General features: G+C 37.6%; 2 protein-coding genes and 1 non-coding gene across 4 annotated transcripts in view; 1 reads left to right on the forward strand and 2 right to left on the reverse strand.

Annotated features, from left to right (window-relative positions):
- Positions 1–2,668, reverse strand: part of LOC113121256 (coiled-coil domain-containing protein 85C-B) — a 41,288-nt gene extending 38,620 nt beyond the window's left edge. For both annotated transcript variants that reach the window (XM_026291576.1, XM_026291575.1), the window contains exon 1: positions 1,428–2,668. In XM_026291576.1, coding sequence (XP_026147361.1) covers positions 1,428–2,127 — 700 coding nt within the window. In that variant the 5' untranslated portion in view covers positions 2,128–2,668. The remainder of the gene's footprint in view (positions 1–1,427) is intronic.
- Positions 2,669–4,699: 2,031 nt separating this feature from the next.
- trnat-ugu (transfer RNA threonine (anticodon UGU)) lies at positions 4,700–4,772 on the forward strand. The gene has a single exon. It is a non-coding gene; the product is annotated as a tRNA-Thr (tRNA).
- Positions 4,773–5,000: 228 nt separating this feature from the next.
- Positions 5,001–17,818, reverse strand: LOC113121257 (cholesterol 24-hydroxylase-like). Its single transcript, XM_026291577.1, has 15 exons — positions 17,600–17,818; positions 17,375–17,452; positions 16,942–17,023; positions 16,763–16,836; positions 8,826–8,912; positions 8,613–8,751; positions 8,404–8,517; positions 8,175–8,331; positions 6,895–6,966; positions 6,750–6,822; positions 6,576–6,660; positions 6,371–6,481; positions 6,036–6,124; positions 5,578–5,644; positions 5,001–5,396 (listed from the first exon to the last, which is right to left on the reverse strand). Exons 1-15 carry the CDS (start codon positions 17,731–17,733, stop codon positions 5,256–5,258), a joined length of 1,503 nt encoding a protein of 500 aa, XP_026147362.1. The 5' UTR covers positions 17,734–17,818; the 3' UTR covers positions 5,001–5,255.
- Between the last annotated feature and the right edge of the window lie 5,849 nt (positions 17,819–23,667).

Below are 23,667 nucleotides of genomic sequence, written 5' to 3' on the forward strand. Positions count from 1 at the left end.
ATATCAAGTACAGAAAATTAAAACAAAAGCATCAGAAAATTATGATTACCCTTATAATCTTAGTTAAATAAATTAATTCTTCCATTTGGCTGTTACAAGTGTTCTTAACTATAGTTTCACAGGAGCATTTTAAAACCGCTTAAACCTCCAATCTCAAACATATTAGTGATTAGTAGCGGTTCAGTTTTCTCTGTTTACATATTTCCAATGAAAACAGGAAATAATGTTTCAACTCACAGACGTTTAACTCAAATGATCTCTACTTAAGACTAGAGTGTGTGGGAATCCCAATATGGTGGAAGAGTAACTTCATTTACCGGATGTTGTTTAATATGTGGGACATTCTCATTCTAAATAGGATTTGCCTGAAGAAAAATAAATGTACATGCCCATTAGCACTAATCAGTATTTTTGGTTTCACTCAAAAAAGAAAATGTGCTGTTAATGTACTCAACATCAGATCATCCAAGATGTAGATTACTTTTCTTTTAATTAGAACAGTGAGGAAATATTTTAGCTGAAACCATGATCCTTGGTGATTAATAAAAGGCCATAAAAAAGTTGACGGCAACCGTCATTTTAAAAATCACAAAGGCATATTATGCAATTAATACTTGCAGCTCCTGATGATATATTGAGGTCTTATGAAGCGAAATGATCAGTCTGTGCAAGAAAATGAACATTATTTACAACTTTACTGGCTGTAGTAGCTTAATATGGCTTTGTTGACTCTCAAAGTGATGGAAACCATTGACTGATGATTTTATGAATCATAAAACACCATTTACTGGAAATAAATGTGTAAATTAGCAAAAGATCTCTTTAAATATGAATACCTAATACAAATTAATTACAGTTGAAGTCAAACGTTTACATGTACCTTGCAGAAATTGCTTAATGTTAATTATTTGACCAAAATTTAATTTTATTGTTTATTTAGTACTGACCTGAATAAGATATTTCACATAAAAGATGTTAACATATAGTCCACATGAGAAAATACTGCAGTAGTAACATTTATAAAAATGACCCCGTTCAAAAGTTTACATCCCCTTGATGTGCTGTTACATGAACGATTCACAGCTGGGGTTTTTTTGTTTATTTTTTGTGGTAGTTGTTCATTAGTCCCTTGTTTGTTCTTGAACAGTTAAACTGTTCTTCAGAATAATCCTTCAGGTCCCACAAATCTTTGGTTTTCCAGCATTTTGTGTATTTGAACCCTTTCCAACAATGACTTGAGATCCATCTTCTCACGTTGAGGATAACTGAGGGACTCATATGCAACTATTACAGATTCTGCAAGGTGCATGTTAACTTTAGACTTCAACTGTATGTCACATTTTTAAGAACATAATAATAATATATCAATGGCCTTAAAAGCAACAAAACACCAATTTTGATTTCAGCAAAAATGGTCATATACTCACCATTGAGTCCATTGGGAATGCTCCTGTGATGATGTGGAGCGGAGAGATCATCCATTGATCGTCGTATGGTGCCAATCTTGGTTTCTACAGTCTTGTGTATGTGATTATGATGATGGTCTGGGCTGCCAGCACTTCCGCCGCTGGAGGTACTGCTCCCATCGCCAACATCTCGGACAATGCTCGAACCTCCATTCAGGTTGCTCAGACTAGACTGGCTGTCTATAGAGCTCCTAGATCCTGCGCCATTCCTATCTTCATCCAACATGAGAATGATCTCCTTTAGTTCTGCATTCTCCCGGAGGACGTTTTCCTGGTTGACTTCCAGCTCCTTGAGTTTCTGCTGATAGGTGCTCACCTCTTTCCACACGGAGTTGGCCGTATACCTCCCAAACCTCTGCCATTCCCGAGACAGCTTCTTACCTTTCTGCCGATCATCATCGAGAAAGCAGCAGAGCTCCCTGAGCTCCTGGTTATCATCTTGCAGTTTTTGGTTGATCTCCTTCAGATTACGGATCTCATGGAGGTGCACCTGCAGTCTGCGGTTGATGTCCTTCATCATGTTCCCATGTTCCAGCATTAGGTTCATTTTCTCACTGTCAGCCCTTCTCAGTCTCTTGATCAAGTCTTCTTTGCTCCATCTGACCAGTTCATCATCAGAGATCTTACTTAGGTCATCATTGGGACAATGTTTTGCCATCATGATGCTTACAGAGGAACAGTCTCAGGGTTAAATATTTAACAAAGATCTAGCATAGCGCTGTGTCCGAATCCCACCAAAAAAAAAGCAATGTAAAAACGCATAAAAAATCCGATTCATAGATTATGTAAATAATTACGGGAATCCTTTTGCAATGGAAGACTATGCATGAACTGATTTGTCTTGAACACACATTTGTTGTCAAACCTTACGCCTCACTTACCGATAAATTCACAATCGTGCGTGCATTTAAAAATCCTACAATATGCGTGACATACAAATCCACGAGCATCGTTGTAAATGTTTTTCTCAAGGAAATAATTTCTTCACACACGCGTGATCTTACAGGTTTCAAGAGCTATACTTCAAAAAATAACAGCCATAAACAGTGCCTTCATTAAAGAGATGCCTGCATTCAGGTTTAAATTGATCGGAAGCTCCAGAGATCAGATCAGAAGGGGTTTGCCGTAGAGCTCCTCACGCGAGTCAACGCTCAGGGTCTCGGCTTCGGTTCTTCTTCCTTTAGACTGGTGTGAAATGATCCGAGCAGGTTCAGAGATGAGAGGCGAAAGACAGGATCTGCCCTCTTAAAGAGACAGCGCCACATTCCCACAGACAGATTTTAATTAAATTTTGAAATGTTAAATTATAATAGACTAATCATTTAAATTACGATTTAATTATTCATTTGTAATTAAATTTATTACATTTAAATTTATTTTCAACTTTTTTTTATGTTACTGGTGAAAGGTTATTTATTTATTTATTTTATGCGTTATGTATGTCTTTTTAAGCGAAGGCAAAGTGTAAACACAGGTAAGTCTTCAGTGCAGAACTCTGTTATTACACAACACATATCTAAAAAGCTAAAAAGTGAAAAATTTAATTATTTTGTTCATAGGGAACATTACACACACACACACACACACATTAAATTATTACATTAAATTGATTTTTTTAATATTAACCGCAGATTTACAGCACTAAAGAAAATAACTGTATCAATTAATTATTTTGTATTAACAAATTAAATCTCATGCATCTATTTTCTCACAAAATTTGCTTTGTGAAAAATTATACAACAATAATATATTAAATATTTATTACTAAATGTTGGCAAATGTAGAATTTACATCAATGAACGAGAACAAAGTATGTCTTCAAACCAATAGTACAGCTGTGTCCAACGCCAGCCCTAGAGAGCCACAGAGTTTTGCTCCAACCTTGATAAAAACTCAACTGTAGCTTTCTAGTAACCCTTACACCTTGCTCAGCTTGATCAGGTGTGTTTGATTAGGGTTGGGGTGAAACTGCAGGACTGGGGCTCTTCAGGACCACTTTAGCCACTGCATAGTCCCACGTTTAACTTTCAGTGAGACCTTAACATGGCATTTTGAGTAATTGTTCAAATGTATTTAAAACCAGGATTACATTTACACTTAATCATTTAGCAGAATTTTTTATCAAAAGTGACTTAAAAATGAGGACAATGGATATGCAAGTGCTATAAGAAGTCTCAGTTAGCGTAAAGCAGTCAGCAAGTTTTTTTTTGTTATTATATAAAAAAGAAAAAGAAAAAAGACAGAATAGAAAAAGAATAGAGGAAGCTAGTGTTAGAGGCCTTTTTTGCTTTTGTTTAATTGAACTGTATATTAATTATAAAGAAAACATACAGAATACAAAAAGATTTAGAAAAGCTAGTATTAGTTTTTTTTTTTTTTTTAATAAGCCATAAATGAATAAAGTACAAGTATAAAAGGGACAAATGTTTTTAAAAAGAATATAAGTAGAATAGAGAGTGCAAGAGTTAGAGGGTCAAATAAAGATGGAACAGGTGTGTTTTTAGCAGATTCTTGTAGATGGCTAGCACTCAGCTGCTCGGATTGAGTTGTGGAGGTCATTCCACCAGGAGGGAACATTTCATTTAAAAGTCAGTGAAAGCGATTTTTTGCCTATTTGGGATGACAAAAAAAAAGTGACGTTAACTTGCAGAACGCAAACTTCTAGAGGCACATAAGTCTCAAGTAATTAATTTAGGTAAAGAGGTGCAGAGCCAGTTGTGTTTTTTAGGCAAACATTTAATGCCTTGAATTAATGATTAAAAAAAAGTTAAGAATATCGATGTAGACCACGGACGTCAATCTCATCTTCTGGGGGCCACTGTCCTGCAGCAATAACACTTCGTACTAATTCAGAACTAAAGACTAGCTTTTGCGTTTTGTTGGTGAAGTTCGCCCTCTAGTGAATAAAAGTATTCCATCCGGGTATTACTTATAGGCGACGAAAACATCGACTAAAAATCCATAAAAAAATAATTTTAGGTTAGCTGGTAACGTTACATAACATATCTCCATTTTTTTAAATAATAATTTGAAAACCTTAATAATTAATTTCAATTCATTCTTATATTAATACAAGTTTGTAATAAATTGTAATATTTTTAACTTTACATTCATGCTTTTTGACACATAACGCGGCATCAAATAAAGTTTTAAAAAATACTTTTTTCTTACACTATTTTCGAATGTATTGCGATACGATCAAATACTCTATTCTTCAAGTTTACACCATAGCTGGCTCCATAGCTCAGTGGTTAGAGCACTGGTCTTGTAAACCAGGGGTCGCGAGTTCGATCCTCGCTGGGGCCTGCACGGAGGATGTTTTTCTTCACACATATTTACAATGTAAAAAATCCGTTAGTTTAACTTAATAATAATATGAAATAGTGTAATAAGACCAAACCAGCAGTTATTGAAACTTTTATTAAATTAAAAATGCATATGTACCATAAATTATAAAATTAACAAAAGAAAATAAAGACCTCTAACACGAGCTTGCTCTATTCTTCTTTTATTCTGTTTTCTTTTTATTTATTATATTATTTAAAAGCCCTTGCTATGTGTACTGCGTTAAGCTAACTGAGAGTTGTTAAAGCACTTGTATATCATTGCTCTTTTGTTGATTTTGATTGCTTCCACTGTCCTCATTTGAAAGTCGCCTTTGATAAAAGCATAAACTAAATGACTAAATGTAAATGTAAATGATTAGCATGTTAAACTTCTGTGCTCAGGTTGGTGTTTGAAGGTGATGGTATTCAAAGTTGTCACAAAACAAAGGGCCTTAAACATATCCTATGAGCGGTGTTTAATGTAGCAGATCACTCCGCTTTTGGGCCGTAGAGTTCCCATGTCTTTAATATCGAAAGACTGTCCAGGAACCAGACTGAACTCAAATCTCTGAAGCAGTTTGGCAAGCACAACTTTTGCCTCCATCTGAATGTAGAAAGACAACAGACTAGTTAAGATCACAGCAAATATGGCTCTTTGGAAACAAGCATCAATCAAACATCTAAAGGAATCCAAAACATGAGTCTGTGTGTTCTGAAAGTCTTAAAATTCTGAAGGAGAAAGGGAGGAGCAAACGTGTGTGTGTTTGTGTTGTGTGTTATATCACCTGTGAGAAGACCTGCCCCAGACAGGTTCGTGGACCAAGTGTAAACGGATAGTAGCAGTAATAAGGCCTTTCAGATAAGAAGACAATTTGAAATCAGCAGATTTCATGCCAAAATCTCACAACATAAAGGTGTGTTCATGTAGTACATATCATAATTACGACTGTAAAAAGAGTGCAAGTCGCAGTTCAACTTGTAGACTCTGAACCCTGAAATACCACTTAAACAGATGTACAGCACAGTTTAACGTAGCTAGCACAGAATGAAAAAGGTTCACAGGGTTGTTGTATTATAGCTGTGTCTAATGACTATATAAATTACACACATTCATTTCTTTGCCACAGAAATTTGGAATTTGGAATCAAAGGCTGTGGTTGGCATCTCAGAATAACGATCATTACGCCGTGAACGTGGCATAAATGCTGAAACAGAGTAAAATGAGACTGTGATAATGACTTACTTTGGGGCATTCACATCAAATCTCTCTGGATCAAACTTTAACGGATCTTTAAAATACTGCTCCATTCTTTGGGAGACATAAGAACTGAACTGTATGGGAAGAGACAAAAATGATTCAAAATACAAATTTAATCATATACAATGAAATTAGTAAAACTTCGGTGACAGAATGTGTATTGCTAATTTAAGATGTTATTAAACCTAATTTTGAAAATGTCATTTTCGTAAACAATTACTTTTTTTCTCCAATCTTATTAACAAGAGCTGTACTTGTATTACTAGAAATAGCTGCGCTGGGCTGGTACAGTGATGGCTACTGAATGAACCAATACTCACAGTAACAGCACAGCCCCCTGGGATTTTCAGTCCATTTATAACCATGTCCTCATGGAGCCAACGACTGGTTCCTGGAGCAGTTGAGTACAGACGCAGCGTTTCCTTTAACACCTGAAGCATTGGGTAACAGACAAAGACCATTTAAAAAATGGATACAAAATGCTTCGTGTTTGCAGCATGTAAAAGAACATCTCAGCAGACCCACCTGAGACAAGTAGGTGAATTTTCCAAGATCTTCATATGAAATGTCTCTTTTCGTCCCAAGGATTTCATCCACCTCTGCTTTAGCCCTGGGTAGGAAAGGATATTCAAACTAGAAACCACTGTAAAGCAAGACGGATGGAATAGGTCCACATTTCCAATATATATGTATTTTTACCTTTTATATATTTCTGGATGTCTCCCTAATTCCATGATTGCAAATGAGAGCTGATTTGCTGTTGTCTCTTGCCCTGCAACAAAAACAAGCACTGTTTATAACTGCAGGGGGTTATGAACAATAATCAAATGTAGCCATAACTCACCAGCAATGAAGAAAGTCACAAAATTGTCCAACATCTGCTCATGATCTTTTGCACTATTAACGTTTTCCTCCTCTGAAGCAAAGAACAAAAACATAACAGAAATTTGGAATCAAATCAACTGTATGTCATGTCCATCAACCTGATCATTCAAAGACTCAATTACATTTTTTAATTACAATGACATTTTTCTTCATGTCAGGAGAAATCAAATTTGCCTTGATCTTCTGACATATGAGAGGTCTTTGCACCATTAAAACATCCTGCAAGTTTCACAGCTTACAACATTCAACAAACAAACTTGGTCATACACAATGCCTCCAGAGTAAAGCATAGACGAATAGTCATCGTCTACCGATACGCCCTGCCTACTGGCATTCAGTCATTCAATGGCTGACACTTGTATACAGTATACAGATGCAAGTTCTCTTTCTGACACAGTTCGATTACTGACAAGCCAGAAAGGACTCACCCCTTAAAACCTGGTGATTTCAGACAGAGGGCCAGAATGAGAGCTGTCATTTTTCCACATATACAGTCATGTGAAAGAGTTAGGACACCCTATGATTCACTTGCCTGTGGATCAGCTTTTAGCAGCAGTAGATAGAAGTAAACACTTCTTTATCAGTCTCTCACATCGTTCTGGAGGAATTTTGGGCCACTCTTTGAATGAGGTCTGGACTTTGACTGTCTATTGCATCATATTAATTTTCTTTCTGTTGTTGATATGCTGATGTGCTTGAACCTTTTCCTGTTGCCTAACCTGGTCCAGGCTAAGCTTTAGCAGTCGGACTGATGTCCTCACATTTGACTCTAGAATACTTTGGTATACAGAGGAGTTCATGGTTGACTCAATGAGTGTAAAGTAATCAGTTATCAGACTGTGCTGTATCATGATTGCTGATCTATTAGACACACATCTTAAGCTGTCAAGTTGCATTTTGTTCCATGAGCTGCATAAAGACAACGTGTCACATTTTGTCCAACAGCTCCAAACTGTTCAAAATGTTAAAATGTGTTCTAAGACTCCGGTAATCTGTTCCTTTCGATTGCTCTTCACTTGAATTTGAACTATAATTGTTTAACTGCTTTAAGTATTTTTTTCACAATCGTTAGGTTTAAATGTAGTAGTATGGCATGATTAAATGGATAATTTTATTTTTTAAATACATTTAATTAAATGATTAATAAATTTTTTTAAATGTGCACAATTTTGCAGCCAATTTAATTACTGTCTGCACAAACTTAACTTTTATTGTCTCAGGTGTTTGAGAGCCACATACCTGCCGTTTTGAGGATTTGTGTGAGAATGTCTTTGGGAACATCTTCTCCATTTTCTATTGCTGTCTTCCTGTCTTGTATCCATTTCTCTCCCGTTTTACGCAGGAGTTCAACTGCATCCTTAATTTGTTGCACGGTCTTCCAATTCTTGGGGAAAAGCTGAGGGAAAAAAAAATATTATATAGCATAAAAAACGACTACACTGGAGTATCTTCTGATAAATTCTCCTACCGCAAAGAATGGGTCTCTGAGATAGAACACCATGCCCCTTAAACACAGCTCAACTGCTTTCTGGAAGGGGCTGTTAGTTTGCTTCAAAAAATTTAAATCAACCCCAAAAGCCACCTGCGGATGAAAACATACTCATTATTGATCAACAACTAATTCGACCTTCCTTGCATTAGACCTTCCTTTTGAATAATCAGGAAGAAGAGTGAAACCTTGCAGATGACGTCGAGTGTGACACAGTTGACCAGATTAAGCATGACGGCAGGTGTTTTATTGTCAGCTATTTCCTCCAGATGGTCCATTAAGCGCTCAGACATCTCATTAAAAGTGCCCATCAAGCTTCGTAAGTATCTGATGGATAAGACCACGTCAGCTGAGTTGCATCTCTATCTCATTTCAATATATCAGAGATGTTCTTAACTCACGTGCTGCTGAAAGCTGGATCCATGATGCGACGTTGCCTGTACCATACGTCATGGTCCGTAGCCGTTATTAGCCCAGTTCCCAAGAACCTGAGAAGATTCAGTTTCTTTTAATTCACATAAAGTTACACCATGACCTACCATGCAATTGTTTTATTTTTATGAATTAATCAGTATATCACATAATTAATTTGGCATGTAGTTAATTCATCTGTAATTAAAGGATAGCCCTATTATGTATACCAGTGGTTCCCAACCTTTTTCAACTCGCGGCCCACACAACCAAACACATATGTTTGCGCGACTCACTGCAAACAAATGTATTGACCCCGCTATTGTTGGGTTATAACTTAGGACTCAGAAGCTAGATTGTTAACTTTATTTAAAGGTGTAACAAAATGTATAGACTTGTGGCTAAAAAATATGAATAAATAAATCCCGTGTCCAGGGACCTTTTTTTCTTTTTTGCCATGCATTGTTCATAGAGTCATTAATTGTAGCGGTGCCTCAGGTGTTGAAATAGATTTGTTATACTTTATACAGGTTCACACACGTTTGCAGTGAGTATACAGTATGTGTAAGCGGTGCAGAAGCAGCAGCCAGAACGTGTTATTACAACGCGAAATAATGCACAAGCGCGAATCTATCTTTTCGCATGCAGTTTTCCTTTGCTCACAATACCAGATGCATGTGCTTCAGATACACGCTGCTCTCGCCCGGAGAGAGTGTACGCACTTAAAATGTGTCTCCTCTCACTCAAACTGCGTGCTGTGGACTCACAACTCTCTATGCTCATGTGCTAGATATTCATTGTTTTCGCACTTTTTTATTTCTAGCCTTTTACCATGTTTAGTGTGAATGCTCTGACCCGTTAGCATGGGCTCTGAAAAAAGGTGCATCACAGACAGTGAGTCAACCTGGAGTTAGGCATATGGCCAGTCTGTTCTGTTCTCGCACTAGGCGCTTTGCATTCTGATTGGATCAGACAGCATTCTGCGGGAAGTCAGGCCCGCAGAAAATCGGGCTATAAAGCGATTTAGAAATGATCACTGATCATAAACTAGATGTGCTACATGACTACATTATTTTAAATGAGTCCACCCCCAAAGATTACTGTTATAAACATGAGCAGTGTCCAAAAGGCAAAGGGGGAGGTGTTGCTTCAATTTATAAAAATGTTTTCAGGATTTCTCAGAGGGCAGGCTTCAAGTATAACCCATCTGAAGTAATGGTGCTTCATATAACATTATCCAGAGAAGCAAATGTTAATGATAAATCCCCTGTGATGTTTGTACTGGCTACTGTATACAGGCCACCAGGCAGTGGCGGCTACTGGTCTGTCAGAGAGGGGAAGCTCATTTTCGGCCTACATCATAAAATTGTCTATTTATTTAAAAGTAAATTCTACCCTACGTTCCTTTTCAAGAAAATGGTCTGTGACCCTGTCGTACCAACTAGGAGTCTTTTCAAGTGACTTGACCAGTGTCCTCTCAATGGCCAGCAGAGCTAGGCTGCTTAAACCGCCTTGGCCCATTGTGTTTCGGGTGTAGGACTTGAGTCGCTTTAAACAGGAGAAGCTCCTTTCTACACCTGCAGATGTAGCTCCAATTGTTGCCACTAATGAGAACAGTTTGTAAAGCTGAGGCATTGCACTCTCCAACTCTATGTCTTTAAGGAACACCAAGTAATCACACAGCTTTCCCCTGTTACCCTGCAAGTCCTGATCTGAATACAGGACTTGAAGTTCTGACCTCAGTCTTCCTGAATCAAAGTGATGGCCATAACTTTTCAGGACACTTTGGAAGGCCTCCTCTGGTCTCATGTCATCAAATTTCCCTGGATTGACTAATTCTAAGAAGAGCATGCTTTCCAAATTTGAAAAACGTCGAGGAATCTGCTCCAAGATGTTATCAAGGATGGCCATGTACAGATTTCTGTATCGCTCTTGGGGGATCCTGCAATTGGGTCAGACGGCGCTTTCTCATGGGCTCATCTAGTGGGTCTGATGTGAGATCTGCTGTTTTGGCATAAATGGCTTGGAAAGCCCCCTCTGACCTCTTCTCTTTGACAAATGCAAGAAGAGATTCAATTCTGTTCTTGCAGTTAAGAACATCCATCGCCCTCTGCTGGACAATATCAAAGACCACATCAGTCTCAGAGAAGATTTGTTCATATGTGTACAACATGAACACAAACTCAAAATCCTCCAGTTTCCTCACAAAGCCTTTGGCACAATCCAGTGTATCATCATCCATTGTTGTATCTGCAATGATGTTCTCAAATGTCTGCAGGAGGCCATCATAATTGTTTGCCACAGTGCTCACTATCCGTGATGTGAAATTCCATTGAGTAGGAGCGTTCTGGGCAACCTTGAACAGCCTGCAGACTCCAGAAAAGATGTCCTCTTTGTGGATTTTGAAAAAAATGTGGCAAATCCAGAGAGTGATGCAAAAAAAATTCTGCACTCAAGCATTTAGCCCCCTGTGACAGCACCAGATTCAGTCGGTGTGCATAGCAATGCACAAACATTGCACTGGGGGCTATTGCTTTCACTTTGGCCTGCAGACCATTGAGATCTGAAGCCATGACAGCAGCCCCATCATAGGTCTGTGCCACAAGCTTGTCCTTAAAATTGTAGCCCTGCATATTCTCATTTAATATTTCAAAAACGGACTGGGCATCTCGCCCCCCCGAAACATAAAAAAATCCAATAAAGCACTTTGACTATTTAATTATGTTTAGCCACTTGAATGCGATCACCTTCATTTATTGCATGCTCAACCCCATTGACTGTAAAAAAATATGGACGTAGTGTCCGTGGCGTCACCCATAGACTCCTCAATAGCGGTTTTGAAGCGCAAAGTGTGCAGAGCGGGCTGTCACCATCTTGGCGCATTGTCAGCAGCGGCAATCCACCTGTCACTCAAGTGGCCATGCCCTTAATTATGCAGAACTTTAAGTCTTAATATAATTTAAACGGATGAGTTTTAAAAAAATTCACCCCCCTCACAGTTATCATGAAGGGCAAAATTAGCAATATAGACCAAAATCATTTTTTGAACCAGGCTGTAAACATGTTTTTTTCTGCTGTAAAGTTGGGCATTTTAACATGGGGAGTCTATGGGACTGACTCCCTTTTGCAGCCAGCCTCAAGCGGCCAGTCGATGAATTGCAGTTTTAGTCACTTCCTTATTGGCCTCACAAGAGAGAGAGCGGGAGGGTGCCGCTCGCTCAACCCTGATCCTGCCCATGTAACTTAATCTTGCACATGCACTCACATGTTCATTGCTCTTTTCATGTCTTTTATATGCCCTGTCAAAGTTAAGACAGATCTCCAAACCCCACCTTTGACCAAACAACACATCCGTGAGATGGTTTCACCAAGAGGCATGGCCAACAGTACATTTTATTTGTCACAGCACTTCCAGTCAGCCAGCTAACTTTGTCATACCAGGAGAGCTGAAAAGACCTGTTATTTTTCCCTATCTTTTGCACTAAATCAATCTTAGGTGTTGATCTGCCCTGCTGTTTAATTCTATGTTTTTCCTCGTAAGGAACACTTTCAAATGGCTTCGCCAAAATCAGGTCGACAATATTAGCACCGTCTGCCATCGTGCGCAGTTTCACCCATGACACTAGCCTAGCCTAGCCACGCAGAAGCTCGGAGTCCCCCCATTGAAGTCAATGGACGCTGGGCTTCAATAGGGAAATGCACTGTAAAGCTGCGGGAATGTATGAGAAGGAAATCGAGTCAGCCGACCTGCTATATGTAACTGATTCTGAACGAACTCCTCTTTGAGATGAACGTTTCCTAACGCATTTTTAGTCAATAAAATGTTAATACAATAGTACATATTTGACCATTAATTTTGTGACATTATAAGGGAAGCTGAGCTTCCATGGCAGTCTTAAAGAAATCGCCACTGGCACCAGGGCACCATAAAGACTTTATTAAAGAGTTTGGTGATTTTACATCCAAGTTAGTTCTGGCTGCAGATAAAGTATTAATAGTTGGTAATTTTAAAATCCATGTTGATAATGAAAAAGATGCACTGGGATTAGCATTTATAGATATTCTGAACTCTATTGGGGTTAGACAAGTTTCAGGACCTACTCATTGTCGAAATCATACTCTAGATTTAATACTGTCACATTTTTTTGATTTTAATACTGTTAATTGATGTCGATAGTGTTGAAATTATGCAGCCAAGTGATGATATCTCAGATCATTATTTAGTTTTGTGAAACTTCATATAGCCAAAATTGTAATCTCTACTTCTTGTTACAAGTATGGTAGAACCATACTTGCACCCTAAAGAGAGCAGCCTGGAAAATGGAGTGCAGCTGGAGGAAAATAAAACTAGAGTTATTTCGTATTGCTTGGCAGGAAAGTAACTATACAGAAAAGCATTAAAAACTGATAGATCCGATTACTTTTCTTCTCTTTTAGAAGAAAACAAACACAACCCCAGGTATTTATTCAATACAGTGGCTAAATTAATGAAAAATAAAGCCTCAACAAGTGTTGACATTTCCCAACATCACAGCAGTAATGACTTTATGAACTACTTTACTTCTAAAATCGATACTATTAGAGATAAAATTGTAACCATTCAGCCGTCAGCTACAGTATCGCATCAGACAGTGCACAGACCCCCTGAGGAACAGTTCCACTAATTCTCTACTATAGGAGAGGAAGAATTGTATAAACTTGTTAAATCATCTAAACCAACAACATTTACGTTAGACCCTATACCATCTAAACTCCTTAAAAAAGGTGCTTCCAGAAGTCATAGATCCTCTTCTGACTATTATTAATTCCTCATTGTCATTAGGATATGTCCACAAAACCTTCAATCTGGCTGTTATTAAGCCTTTCATCAAAAAAACACAACTTGACCCCAAAGAACTAGATAATTATAGACTAATCTCGAATCTCCTTTTTCTGTCCAAGATACTAGAAAAGGTAGTATCCCCACAATTTTATTCCTTCTTAGAGAAAATGGTATCTGTGAGGATTTCCACTCAGGATGTAGACCGTATCATAGTACTGAGACTGCTCTCCTTAGAGTTACAAATGGCCTGCTCTTATTATCTGATCGTGGTTGTATCTCTCTATTAGTGCTATTGGATCTTATTGCTGCATTTGACACAATTGACCACATTCTTTTGTATAGACTTGAACACTTTGTTGGCATTAATAGAAGTGCATTAGCATGGTTTGAATCGTACTTATATGACTGCCATCAATTCATAGCAGTGAATGAAGAGGTATCATATCGATCACAAGTGCAGTATGGAGTACCTCAAGGCTCAGTACTAGGACCGCTATTCTTTACGCTTTATATGTTACCCTTGGGAGATATCATCAGGAAACATGTTGTTAGCTTTCACTGTTATGCTGATGATACTCAGCTCTTTATTTCTTCGAGGCACGGTGAAACACACCAATTTGAAAAATTAATGGAATGCATAGTCGATGTAAAAAACTGGATGACGAGTAATTTCTTACTGCTAAATTCTGAAAAAAACAGAGGTGTTAATTATAGACCTAAAAACTCTGCATGCAATAACCTAGAACACTGTCTAAGATTTGATGGCTGCTCTGTCAATTCTTCGTCATCAGTTAGGAACCTAGGTGTGCTATTTGATAGCAATCTTTCCTTAGAAAGCCACGTTTCTAGCATTTGTAAAACTGCATTTGTCAAACTGGATTTTAAAATATTGCTTATTACTTATAAAGCACCGAATGGTTTAGCACCTCAGTATTTGAATGAGCTTTTACATTATAATCTTCCACATCCGCAATGTTCTCAAAACTCAGGCAATTTGATAACACCTAGTATATCAAAATCAACTGTGGGCGGCAGATCCTTTTCCTATTTGGCCCCTAAACTCTGGAATAACCTACCTAACATTGTCCGGGAGGCAGACACACTCTTGCAGTTTAAATCTAGAATAAAGACCCATCTCTTTAACCTGGCTTACACATAACATACTAATATGCTTTTAATATCCAAATCCATTAAAGGATTTTTAGGCTGCATTAATTAGGTAAACCGGAAGCGGGAACACTTCCCATAACACCCGATGTACTTGCTACATCATCAGAAGAATGGCATCTACACCAATATTAGTCTGTTACTCTCTTATACTGAGGTCACCGTAGCCACCAGATCCAGTACGTATCCAGACATGATGGTGGATCAGCACCTAGAAAGGACCTCTACATCCCTGAAAGACAGCGGAGACCAGGACAACTAGAGCCCCAGATACAGATCCCCTGTAAAGACCTTGTCTCAGAGGACCACCAGGACAAGACCACAGGAAACAGATGATTCTTCTGCACAATCTGACTTTGCTGCAGCCTGGAATTGAACTACTGGTTTCGTCTGGTCAGAGGAGAACTGGCCCCCCAACTGAGCCTGGTTTCTCCCAAAGTTTTTTTCTCCATTCTGTCACAGATGGAGTTTCGGTTCCTTGCCGCTGTCACCTCTGGCTTGCTTAGTTGGGGTCACTTCATCTACAGTGATATCGTTGACTTGATTGCAAATAAATGCACAGACACTATTTAACTTAACAGAGATGACATCACTGAATTCAATGATGAACTGCCTTTGTCATTTTGCATTATTGACACACTGTTTTCCTAATGAATGTTTTTCAGTTGCTTTGACACAATGTATTTTGTTTAAAGCGCTATATAAATTGCTTGACTTGACATTCAGAGATTCTGCAACCTAGAAACCCGTGAAAACATATCATTGTTCGCTTCACTGTGACAATAGTATTTCTTTAAATTCATTATACACTCTGTAAAACAAATGGTTAATGTGGTTTACCATTTGTTAATGGAGATGATGATTTTGCAATTGTACTGTCTTGATTAATGCTCAATTTGCTATAAACAGATGTACTGTAACCTAAGTAGTAATAAGGCTTTTGCTTAAGTACAAATATGTAACCCTGTGATTAATGCTATATGGAAAATGAATTGTGTAACTTCACTAACATTAAGAAAACTGATTATTTGCATGAAATGTATGTAGTGAATGATTTAGATTAGAAACTTATGTATTAGATATAGTTTTTATGATAAATGGAAATTATAGTAGTTAAGGTGTATTTTACAGACGGTTAAGAGGAAAAAGAAGAGGAAAATGGCTAAAGCAATGTGACGTAAAGAACTGAAAGCCTCGGCAGAGGAGTTGGCAGCACTCCAGGTGATGACATCAGAAGAGCCAGCGTTCGATGTCTATGTATAAAAGACTGAGAGAGAGACTCGACAGATGGACATTGAATAGCGCAGTATCCCTCGATTGCTGATTGTACCTTGATTTTGTAACTGTACTATTGTACTTTGATATAACTGTTGTTAACTTTAATAAAACTTGTATTATATTGTTGACTATAGTTATTGTCTACAAGAGTAGTAATTTAAGAGCCGTAAGCAAGAACTGACCAGAGGGAAGCCTGCTGAGCAAATAGTAAGTACTTTTGGAGTGATTATAGTTTTGTCCAGAGTTGACTTACCTTACCTACCTGAGAATAATAAATAAATAGGTAAAAGGTGTATAGATAAAGGAAACACCATAAAACACATTACACATGTATAAGTCAAACACACATGAAGGAATATAGATGGATTTTAAAGGTATCAAACATGGGGCCGCTAATATATATATATATATATATATATATATATATATATATATATATATATATATATATATATATATATATATATATATATATATCATGATAAAGACTGAACTTTGGATGATTGCAAAATTCACATTAGCTTATGTTTGTGTTCTCCTGCATGTGTATGCATATGAATGGAATAAAAATCACTTAGCACCCCTTTTGATTTACTAAATGCATCTACATAGACTACACCTTGCAATGACATTACATATCCAAAACAAATTAAAGCTTACCTTTTTCCAAACAAGTTAAAGAGGCGTTTGTAGACAAAGGGATCTTTGAGATACTTAGGTGACATCAGGATTGTCTACAATAACACAACAGATTATTATTATTTTTTTGTAATTTATTTTTATTTTTTTGGGTTTCTGATTCTGAATATAAATGAAATTAAATGAAATTAGACATTTACCTTTGTAGCCTCAGGGCAATGAACTGCGATCACCACTTGGTGAAAACTGTTCATTCTGTAGACAGGGCCATATTCTTCTCCCCTTGAAACAAGAACACTTTATCAAATTCCCTTTATGGGATTAAAAGTATCCCTACATCTATATAGTTTCTATCTGAAGTGAGGAAATCCCATAACAACATTTTATTATAATGCAATAAATGAATATTTTGATGAACTTCTGAAAAAGAAAAGAAAATCAGAAGTTAAATTTTACAGCAGTTCCTCATAGGCTTACTGTATATGCCAGAAAAGTTTAATAATTCTATCTAAAGCAAAATCACTAGACGTGATATGATAACCCACTGTTTATGTAATAGTGACACGTTTTGTAGGTGCAAAGTCAAATCAACAAGACACAAACACAAAAAAGGGGAGAAAAGTGAAATCTTACCATTTAACAAACAAGTCATGTATAAGGCTGTCCGACTTCATTACTCTAGCAAAAGTTGATATATGTCCCAGCAAAAAACTGTCAGGATATCAGTTTTCATGTTAATTTTTCTGAGATTGTGTTTTATTGCAAAATAAATGTATGTAGCTGTATCAAACATAGTAAAGTATAAACAGTATAAGTATAAAACAAATATAAAGAGAACAAGTTGTTAAAGTTTATTACCTGTCTCTTGGCGGTCCAGGTATATGATCATATTTCTGGTGAACATAATGAACATACAGACAATATGCAAGAAATGCAGCGAAAACAGCAGCAAGCAGGTAAAACATCACAAATGAGATCCATTCTAACATCATGATGGTGCAGTAGAGTCGCTCAATGTAGAGTGTACTGTAACTACGTCTGACTCTGCTATCAAATATCAAACTATGTATTTCCGGGTGTCTGGACATTGTTTTTGGACGATAGAGGGCAGTCTTCTTCCGTTCCTACATTCTATAACATAGGGATAAAATAAGACAATGGGTTTTTATAAAGGTATTGACTTTTTATCCTTATTATTATTTTTATTTGAGCCTCTAAGTGTAGCACTTTCTATTCTAATTATATTCTTTAAAAATAATAAATTCCCTCTATTAGATTTCCTCCCTATTCATTTTCTAACTGCTAACTGACTAAATGTAAATGTAAGATGTAAATCCCTAAATCCTTGTTTTCATTAACCAGCTGGGCCAGAAGTAACAGCTGTTTAGTTTTCTTTTACATTTGTATGTCTTACTATCAGACACGATTAATCTACTCTGTTGATTTAAAGGCTGTTTATATGCATATTCACTATTTATGAAAAGCATACATTCAATTAAATTCAATTCAAGTTTATTTGTAAATCAAGTTTATTTTCTTTGAAGAAAATTAAGATTCTACAATATTTAGTAGTAGCTTATCAGTGGTGACTGTCAGTTTATGTACAAATGGCAGAAATGTACAGAAAAATCTATTATAGCCATAATCAAACAGACAATGAACACTATTTACAGCAATTATTATATGATGCAATCAAACTTATACCTAAATTTGTTAGTTCTGTTTGTTGTTTCAGGGTTAGCATCATCTGAGGTCCTCTGAGGGTCAGCATCATCTCTTCTCAGGTGTTCTGGATCCAGACTGGAGCTTGTTTAAATCCTGGTTACATCCCGTGGCAAAACAGAGAAACAAATAAATACATAATTAGCGTAGATACTGTTCCAACCAAGTAAAATTAATTAGTTTAACCTAAGCTAAAGAATAATAATGGACATTTGATCAGATATCTACAGTCCAAGATTATGAGATGCATTATTTGAATGCTAGCCAAAGAGGTGTGTTTTTAATCTAGATTTAAACAGAGAGAGTGTATCTGAAGCCCAGACAATATCAGAAAGGCTATTCTAGAGTTTGGGAACCAAATGCAAAAAACCTCTACCTCCTTTAGTGGACTTTGCTATCCTAGGTACTACCAAAAGTCCAGAGTTTTGTGACCTTATGGGGTGTGATGGATTGTAGCATGGTAGACTAGTTAGTTATGAAAGAGCTAAACCATTAGGGGCTTATAGGTAAGTAATACTATTTTGTAACTGATACCTTAATAGGTAGCCAGTGCAGAGACTGAATAATTGGGGTAATATGGTCATATTTTCCTGACCTGGTAAGGACTCTAGTCGTTGCATTTTGTACTACCTGTAGCTTATTTATTGAAGATGCAGGACAACCACCTAGAAGTGCATTACAATAGTCAAGTCTAGAGGTCATGAATGCATGAACTAGCTTTTCTGCATCAGAAACAGATAACATGTTTCATAGCATGGACATGTTTCTAAGATGGAAGAATGCAGTTTTTGTAACAAGGGAAATATGTGACCCGCCACAGAAACCAGTGACAAGTCGGCAGCACAACTTTCAAGCAAAATGAGATAGAAACGTTTTTTTTTTTTTTTTTTTGGCATAATCTGATCACAAAGAAGACTCTCCATTTTTGAGATAGCAGTATTGGTATATTTAAACCATTTTGAGGTTGAAATCGGCTTGTTTTTCTGAGATTCTAGCAAGCAGTAGGGGCGTGTCATTGTCTGTGTGCATTTCCATACTGGATATTTTTTTGTTACTTGTTATTGTTATGTTTTCTGTTTCTTATGGGGTGAGTTTCCATAAACATTGAAAGTAAAAAAAGATAAATTACTGATTTTTCCCATTACATCTGTCGTTGCTATGTAACCATGTAGCTTTACAGGGGGTATGGCTTATTTAAATGAGATGTAAATGAGCCCTGTTGTCACTCCTAACAGGTGAGAACTGCACAATCTTTAAAGGCCATTTTCTCCCTTTTTTTGCGTGCCTACCTTCAAATGGCCACAACTTCTCCGAATGTTATCATATTTCAATGTGTTACACATTATTGGAGAGCTTGGAGACTACACTTTCAAAAGTTATATATAACACCCAGATTTTTGACTGTAGAGGAAGTAACAGTTCATCCGTTAGTTGCAAATTGTAATCTTCAAGATTCTGTTTACTGTTTTTTGGTCCAATAAGTAATATCTCTTTCTTATCAGAGTTTAATAGGAGAAAATTATTGGTCATCCAGTCTTTTACATTTTAACACACTGTTAGCTTAGATAATTTAGAATTTTCATCTGGTCTCATTGAGATATATAGTTGAGTGTCATCTAATCCCATATTTTCTAAATAATATTACCAAGTGGCAACATGTATATGAAAATAGCATAGGACATATGACAAATCATTGTGGCACTCCACATTTTACTGGTGATAAATGTAACAAATGAATCAAGTTAAATAAACAAAATGGTAGCGATTGTATAGGTAGGGTCTAAACCATCTTAAAGCCTGCCCTTGAATACCTGTATAGTTTTGTAATCGATCTATGAGTATGTCATGATCTATGGTGTCTAACGCATCACTAAGATAAATTAAAACTAGCAATGAGATGCAGCCCTGGTCTGAAATTCTTCATAGAGATCCTTTTTCTTTTTTTTTCAGGAAGGAGCACAACTGAGCAGACACAACTTTTTCAAAAATTTTAGACATAAAGGGAAGATTTTAAATGGGTCTTTAATCTGCCAGTTCACTAGGTGTCACCGTTAATGGATCCATGTGTTCATTTCTGTGTGTCTGTATCTCATTACCTGTCTGATTGCTGCACCTGCCGCTTGTTCTGTCCTGTCTTTATCTGTCTTGTGTTTTGTACTGCATGTTGTCAGATTGTTTTTTGAGTTTGTTCATACCTGTCTTTCGCTTCAGTCCTTTGAGTCCTGATTACTCTCAGCCTCAGATTGTCATCCAGTGTGTTTCACCGTCTTGTTTCTGGAATTCTGTCTGAGTTGGATCGGATCTGTGTCTCACAGTCTCTGTGTGGCAGAGACCTGCTTACCTGCTCACTAGTTCACCTGCACATGTTTACATCCTCTACGCATCTTGCTTGTTCGCTGTTGTGTCAAAATAAACTGGACTTCACTTGCAACTGGAGTTTGTGTTATTATTATGTGACAGAATGATCTGACCAAATATGGATCCAGCAAGTGTTGCGTAACTTATGGACATTCTTACCAGCAGAAATACTCGTTTTGCACAGCAGGAAAAGCAGATCAGGCTACCGGTCATGATGTGCAGGCCCTTGTTTCGCAGGTCTCAGATCTAACTACTCAGTTCCGACAGTTAAAGCCTGAATCTGCCCAACAGCCCACTGCGCTCAATCCCTGATTGTTCTGCCTGTGGATTACACCAGCCGGCATGCTGAGCCCCGTCTACCACCTCCGAATGTCTACTCTGGTGAGCCCCTGTTATGTCATACATTTTTGACTACGTTCTCTTCACATTGCTCTCCTGCCTTGATCTTGTCCCACACAGGAGTCCAAAGTGGATTTTGTCAACACTCTGCTGTCTGGAAGATCAGCTCTCTGGGAAACAACAGTGTGGGAACAAAGGCACCATTGTAGTTCATCATTCCAGTTATTTTCAGAGGAACTCAGGAAAGTGTTTGATGGGGCTGCATCCACCAGGGAGGCAGTGTGGGAGTTTGCATCAAGGAAATCGATCAGTCACTAATTACTCTATCAAGTTTAGCACATTGCCAACAGAATGTAAATGGAACCAGGAAGCGCAATGGGACATGTTTATGCATAGGTTGGCCAACGGTATCATCAACAAAATTTACACTCTGGAATTACCCATCTCACTAGACAGATTGATCGATCTGGTCATCCAATGGACACTAGATTGCAACTTCGTGATGAACAAAGTAAACCAAAGCGGATGGTTAATACTGGAAACCAGTTCTCCGGTATGGCAGAGAAGACAAGTAGATATCTCTTCGATCCTGAACCCATGCAGGTTGGCAGAGCTCACCTTTCATGGGAGGAGACGGAGAGACACAAAAACTAGGGGCTGTGCCTATACTGCGGTACTGTGGGTCACATTGCAGTGCAGTGCCCGGTAAAAGTCAAAGCCCATCAATAGGAAGGAGGCTACCGAATGGTGGAATCATCGTTGAAAAATCCTCTTCCACTGTAACTCTGCTCTTGGTTCAACTTTGGATGGGCCGGGATATTTTTTTGGATTGCGGGATGGAGCTTAAGCTGGGTATTCCTGCGGTTCCACTTAACCCACCCATCTCAATCAGCCCTCTCTGTGTTCAGTCTCTTTCATCCGTTTTCTATCCTTTGCCATTGATGTCTTCAGCCTTTGAGAGTCTGCTGGGTGCTTCCTTTTTAAAAAAGTTGGATCATTTGATTCGCATAAGGGAGGGGAATGAATGGAAGACCACTTTTAATACCTCCAGGGGACATTTTGATTATCTTGTTATGCCGTTTGGGCTCTCTAATGCTCCCACAGTTTTCCAGGGGCTATCCAATGATGTGCAGAGAGACATGGTCAATCAGTTTACACATCCTCTACACTTCTTGCTTGTTCGCTGCTTTGGCAAAATAAACTGGACTTCACTTGCAACTGGATTTTTTGTTATTATTACGTGACACTAGGATCTAGTTGTGGTTTCTTAACCTCTTAAGCTCAAATGCTATTTTGGATTTTGGGGATTTCCGTTTTCCATTTTCTTTCCTAATTTGAAAAGCTTCCAATTCTTTCTGTGTGCAATGGTGTAAACGCTGAAATTTGGTATCATTTTAAAGGAAACCCTTTGAAATTATATAAAACACTGTTGAAATTGAAAAAAATGACAATATATTCTGTCTGTATTATAATAAATAGGGGAAAAAACAAGGCGCTTTTTTATTTTATTTGTATAAACTGAAGTTTGAAATAGTATAGCTCAGACTAATGTCATGTGTTTCCAGCAAGAAGGAAATTTCTTTCTATCCTAATCTATGCAAAAGTTATTCTCCAACTGAAGGAAGGAATAATACCATTTTTGTATACAATTTTCGCCTACATAAGTCGTCTTTTACACACCTGCAGTATGGAATAATGAGATATCTGTATATTATTTTACAGAAAACACTCAGAAGTTACATAAAAAGCTGCTGTTTGTGACAAATAGTATTATTTATGTTGTTTCACATGATGAACCATCTCAATACAATGTGCTTTTTTTGTGTGTGTGTTTTCTGAACAGTCTTTGAAAGAGGATCAGTCAAATTGCACACTAGCAACATGCATAAAATTATAAAAAATATCTGGTCTATCAAATCTAAAATAGAATCCACAATCTCCAGCTTCATATCATTTTATTTATGTCTATTCTGCATCGTGTAATGATTGGGAGACCTCACCTGTCTCAATCACCTATGATATCTACTCTTCCAGAGTCCTGTCTGTGTGTTTTGACTCTGTGTGTTTTGATTATCAGCGGTAAATCTGCTCCCCGAAGCTTGAACACGACCTTCGGAGCGTCAACAAACAAATTTAAGTTCATCCACCCAGTACTGTACTGTTTACTGTACCTTCACTGGGATGCGGTCAAGTACTGTACAATTATGAAAATAATAACAGTTTAGCCTATTCTTAGAAGAGCTTCCACGCTTCAAAATAAAGAATCAAATATATAAATGTAACTTACACTGGGTTTACCCCACCAGATGCGCGTCCTGACCTCTCCACGGCGACGGTGGTCATCCATATCTTGTGTTATGATTATCATGCATTCATAATTCACGCGACGCGTCCACTTGTAGTTTTCCCTCCCGTGCCTTTGTTCACAAACAGCCGAAAACACAATTTCCCATCGGCCAGCGCTTCGCCGGCGGAAGAGGAACTGGGCAGTCACTGTCCACTCCCTG

Source organism: Carassius auratus, chromosome 20, assembly GCF_003368295.1.
Source record: "Carassius auratus strain Wakin chromosome 20, ASM336829v1, whole genome shotgun sequence".
Taxonomy (NCBI): domain Eukaryota; kingdom Metazoa; phylum Chordata; class Actinopteri; order Cypriniformes; family Cyprinidae; genus Carassius; species Carassius auratus.

Bases quoted from the DNA above. Each gene is read 5' to 3' on its own strand.
- LOC113121257 (XM_026291577.1), bottom strand. From the start codon at position 17,733: ATGATGTTAGAATGGATCTCATTTGTGATGTTTTACCTGCTTGCTGCT. The intron at 6,967-8,174 runs GTATGTGGCTCT...TCTTTGCTTCAG, and splicing joins ACAAATCCTCAAAACGGCAG to AGGAGGAAAACGTTAATAGT. The intron at 5,397-5,577 runs GTGATATAACAC...TTCTACATTCAG, and splicing joins TGGGGCAGGTCTTCTCACAG to ATGGAGGCAAAAGTTGTGCT.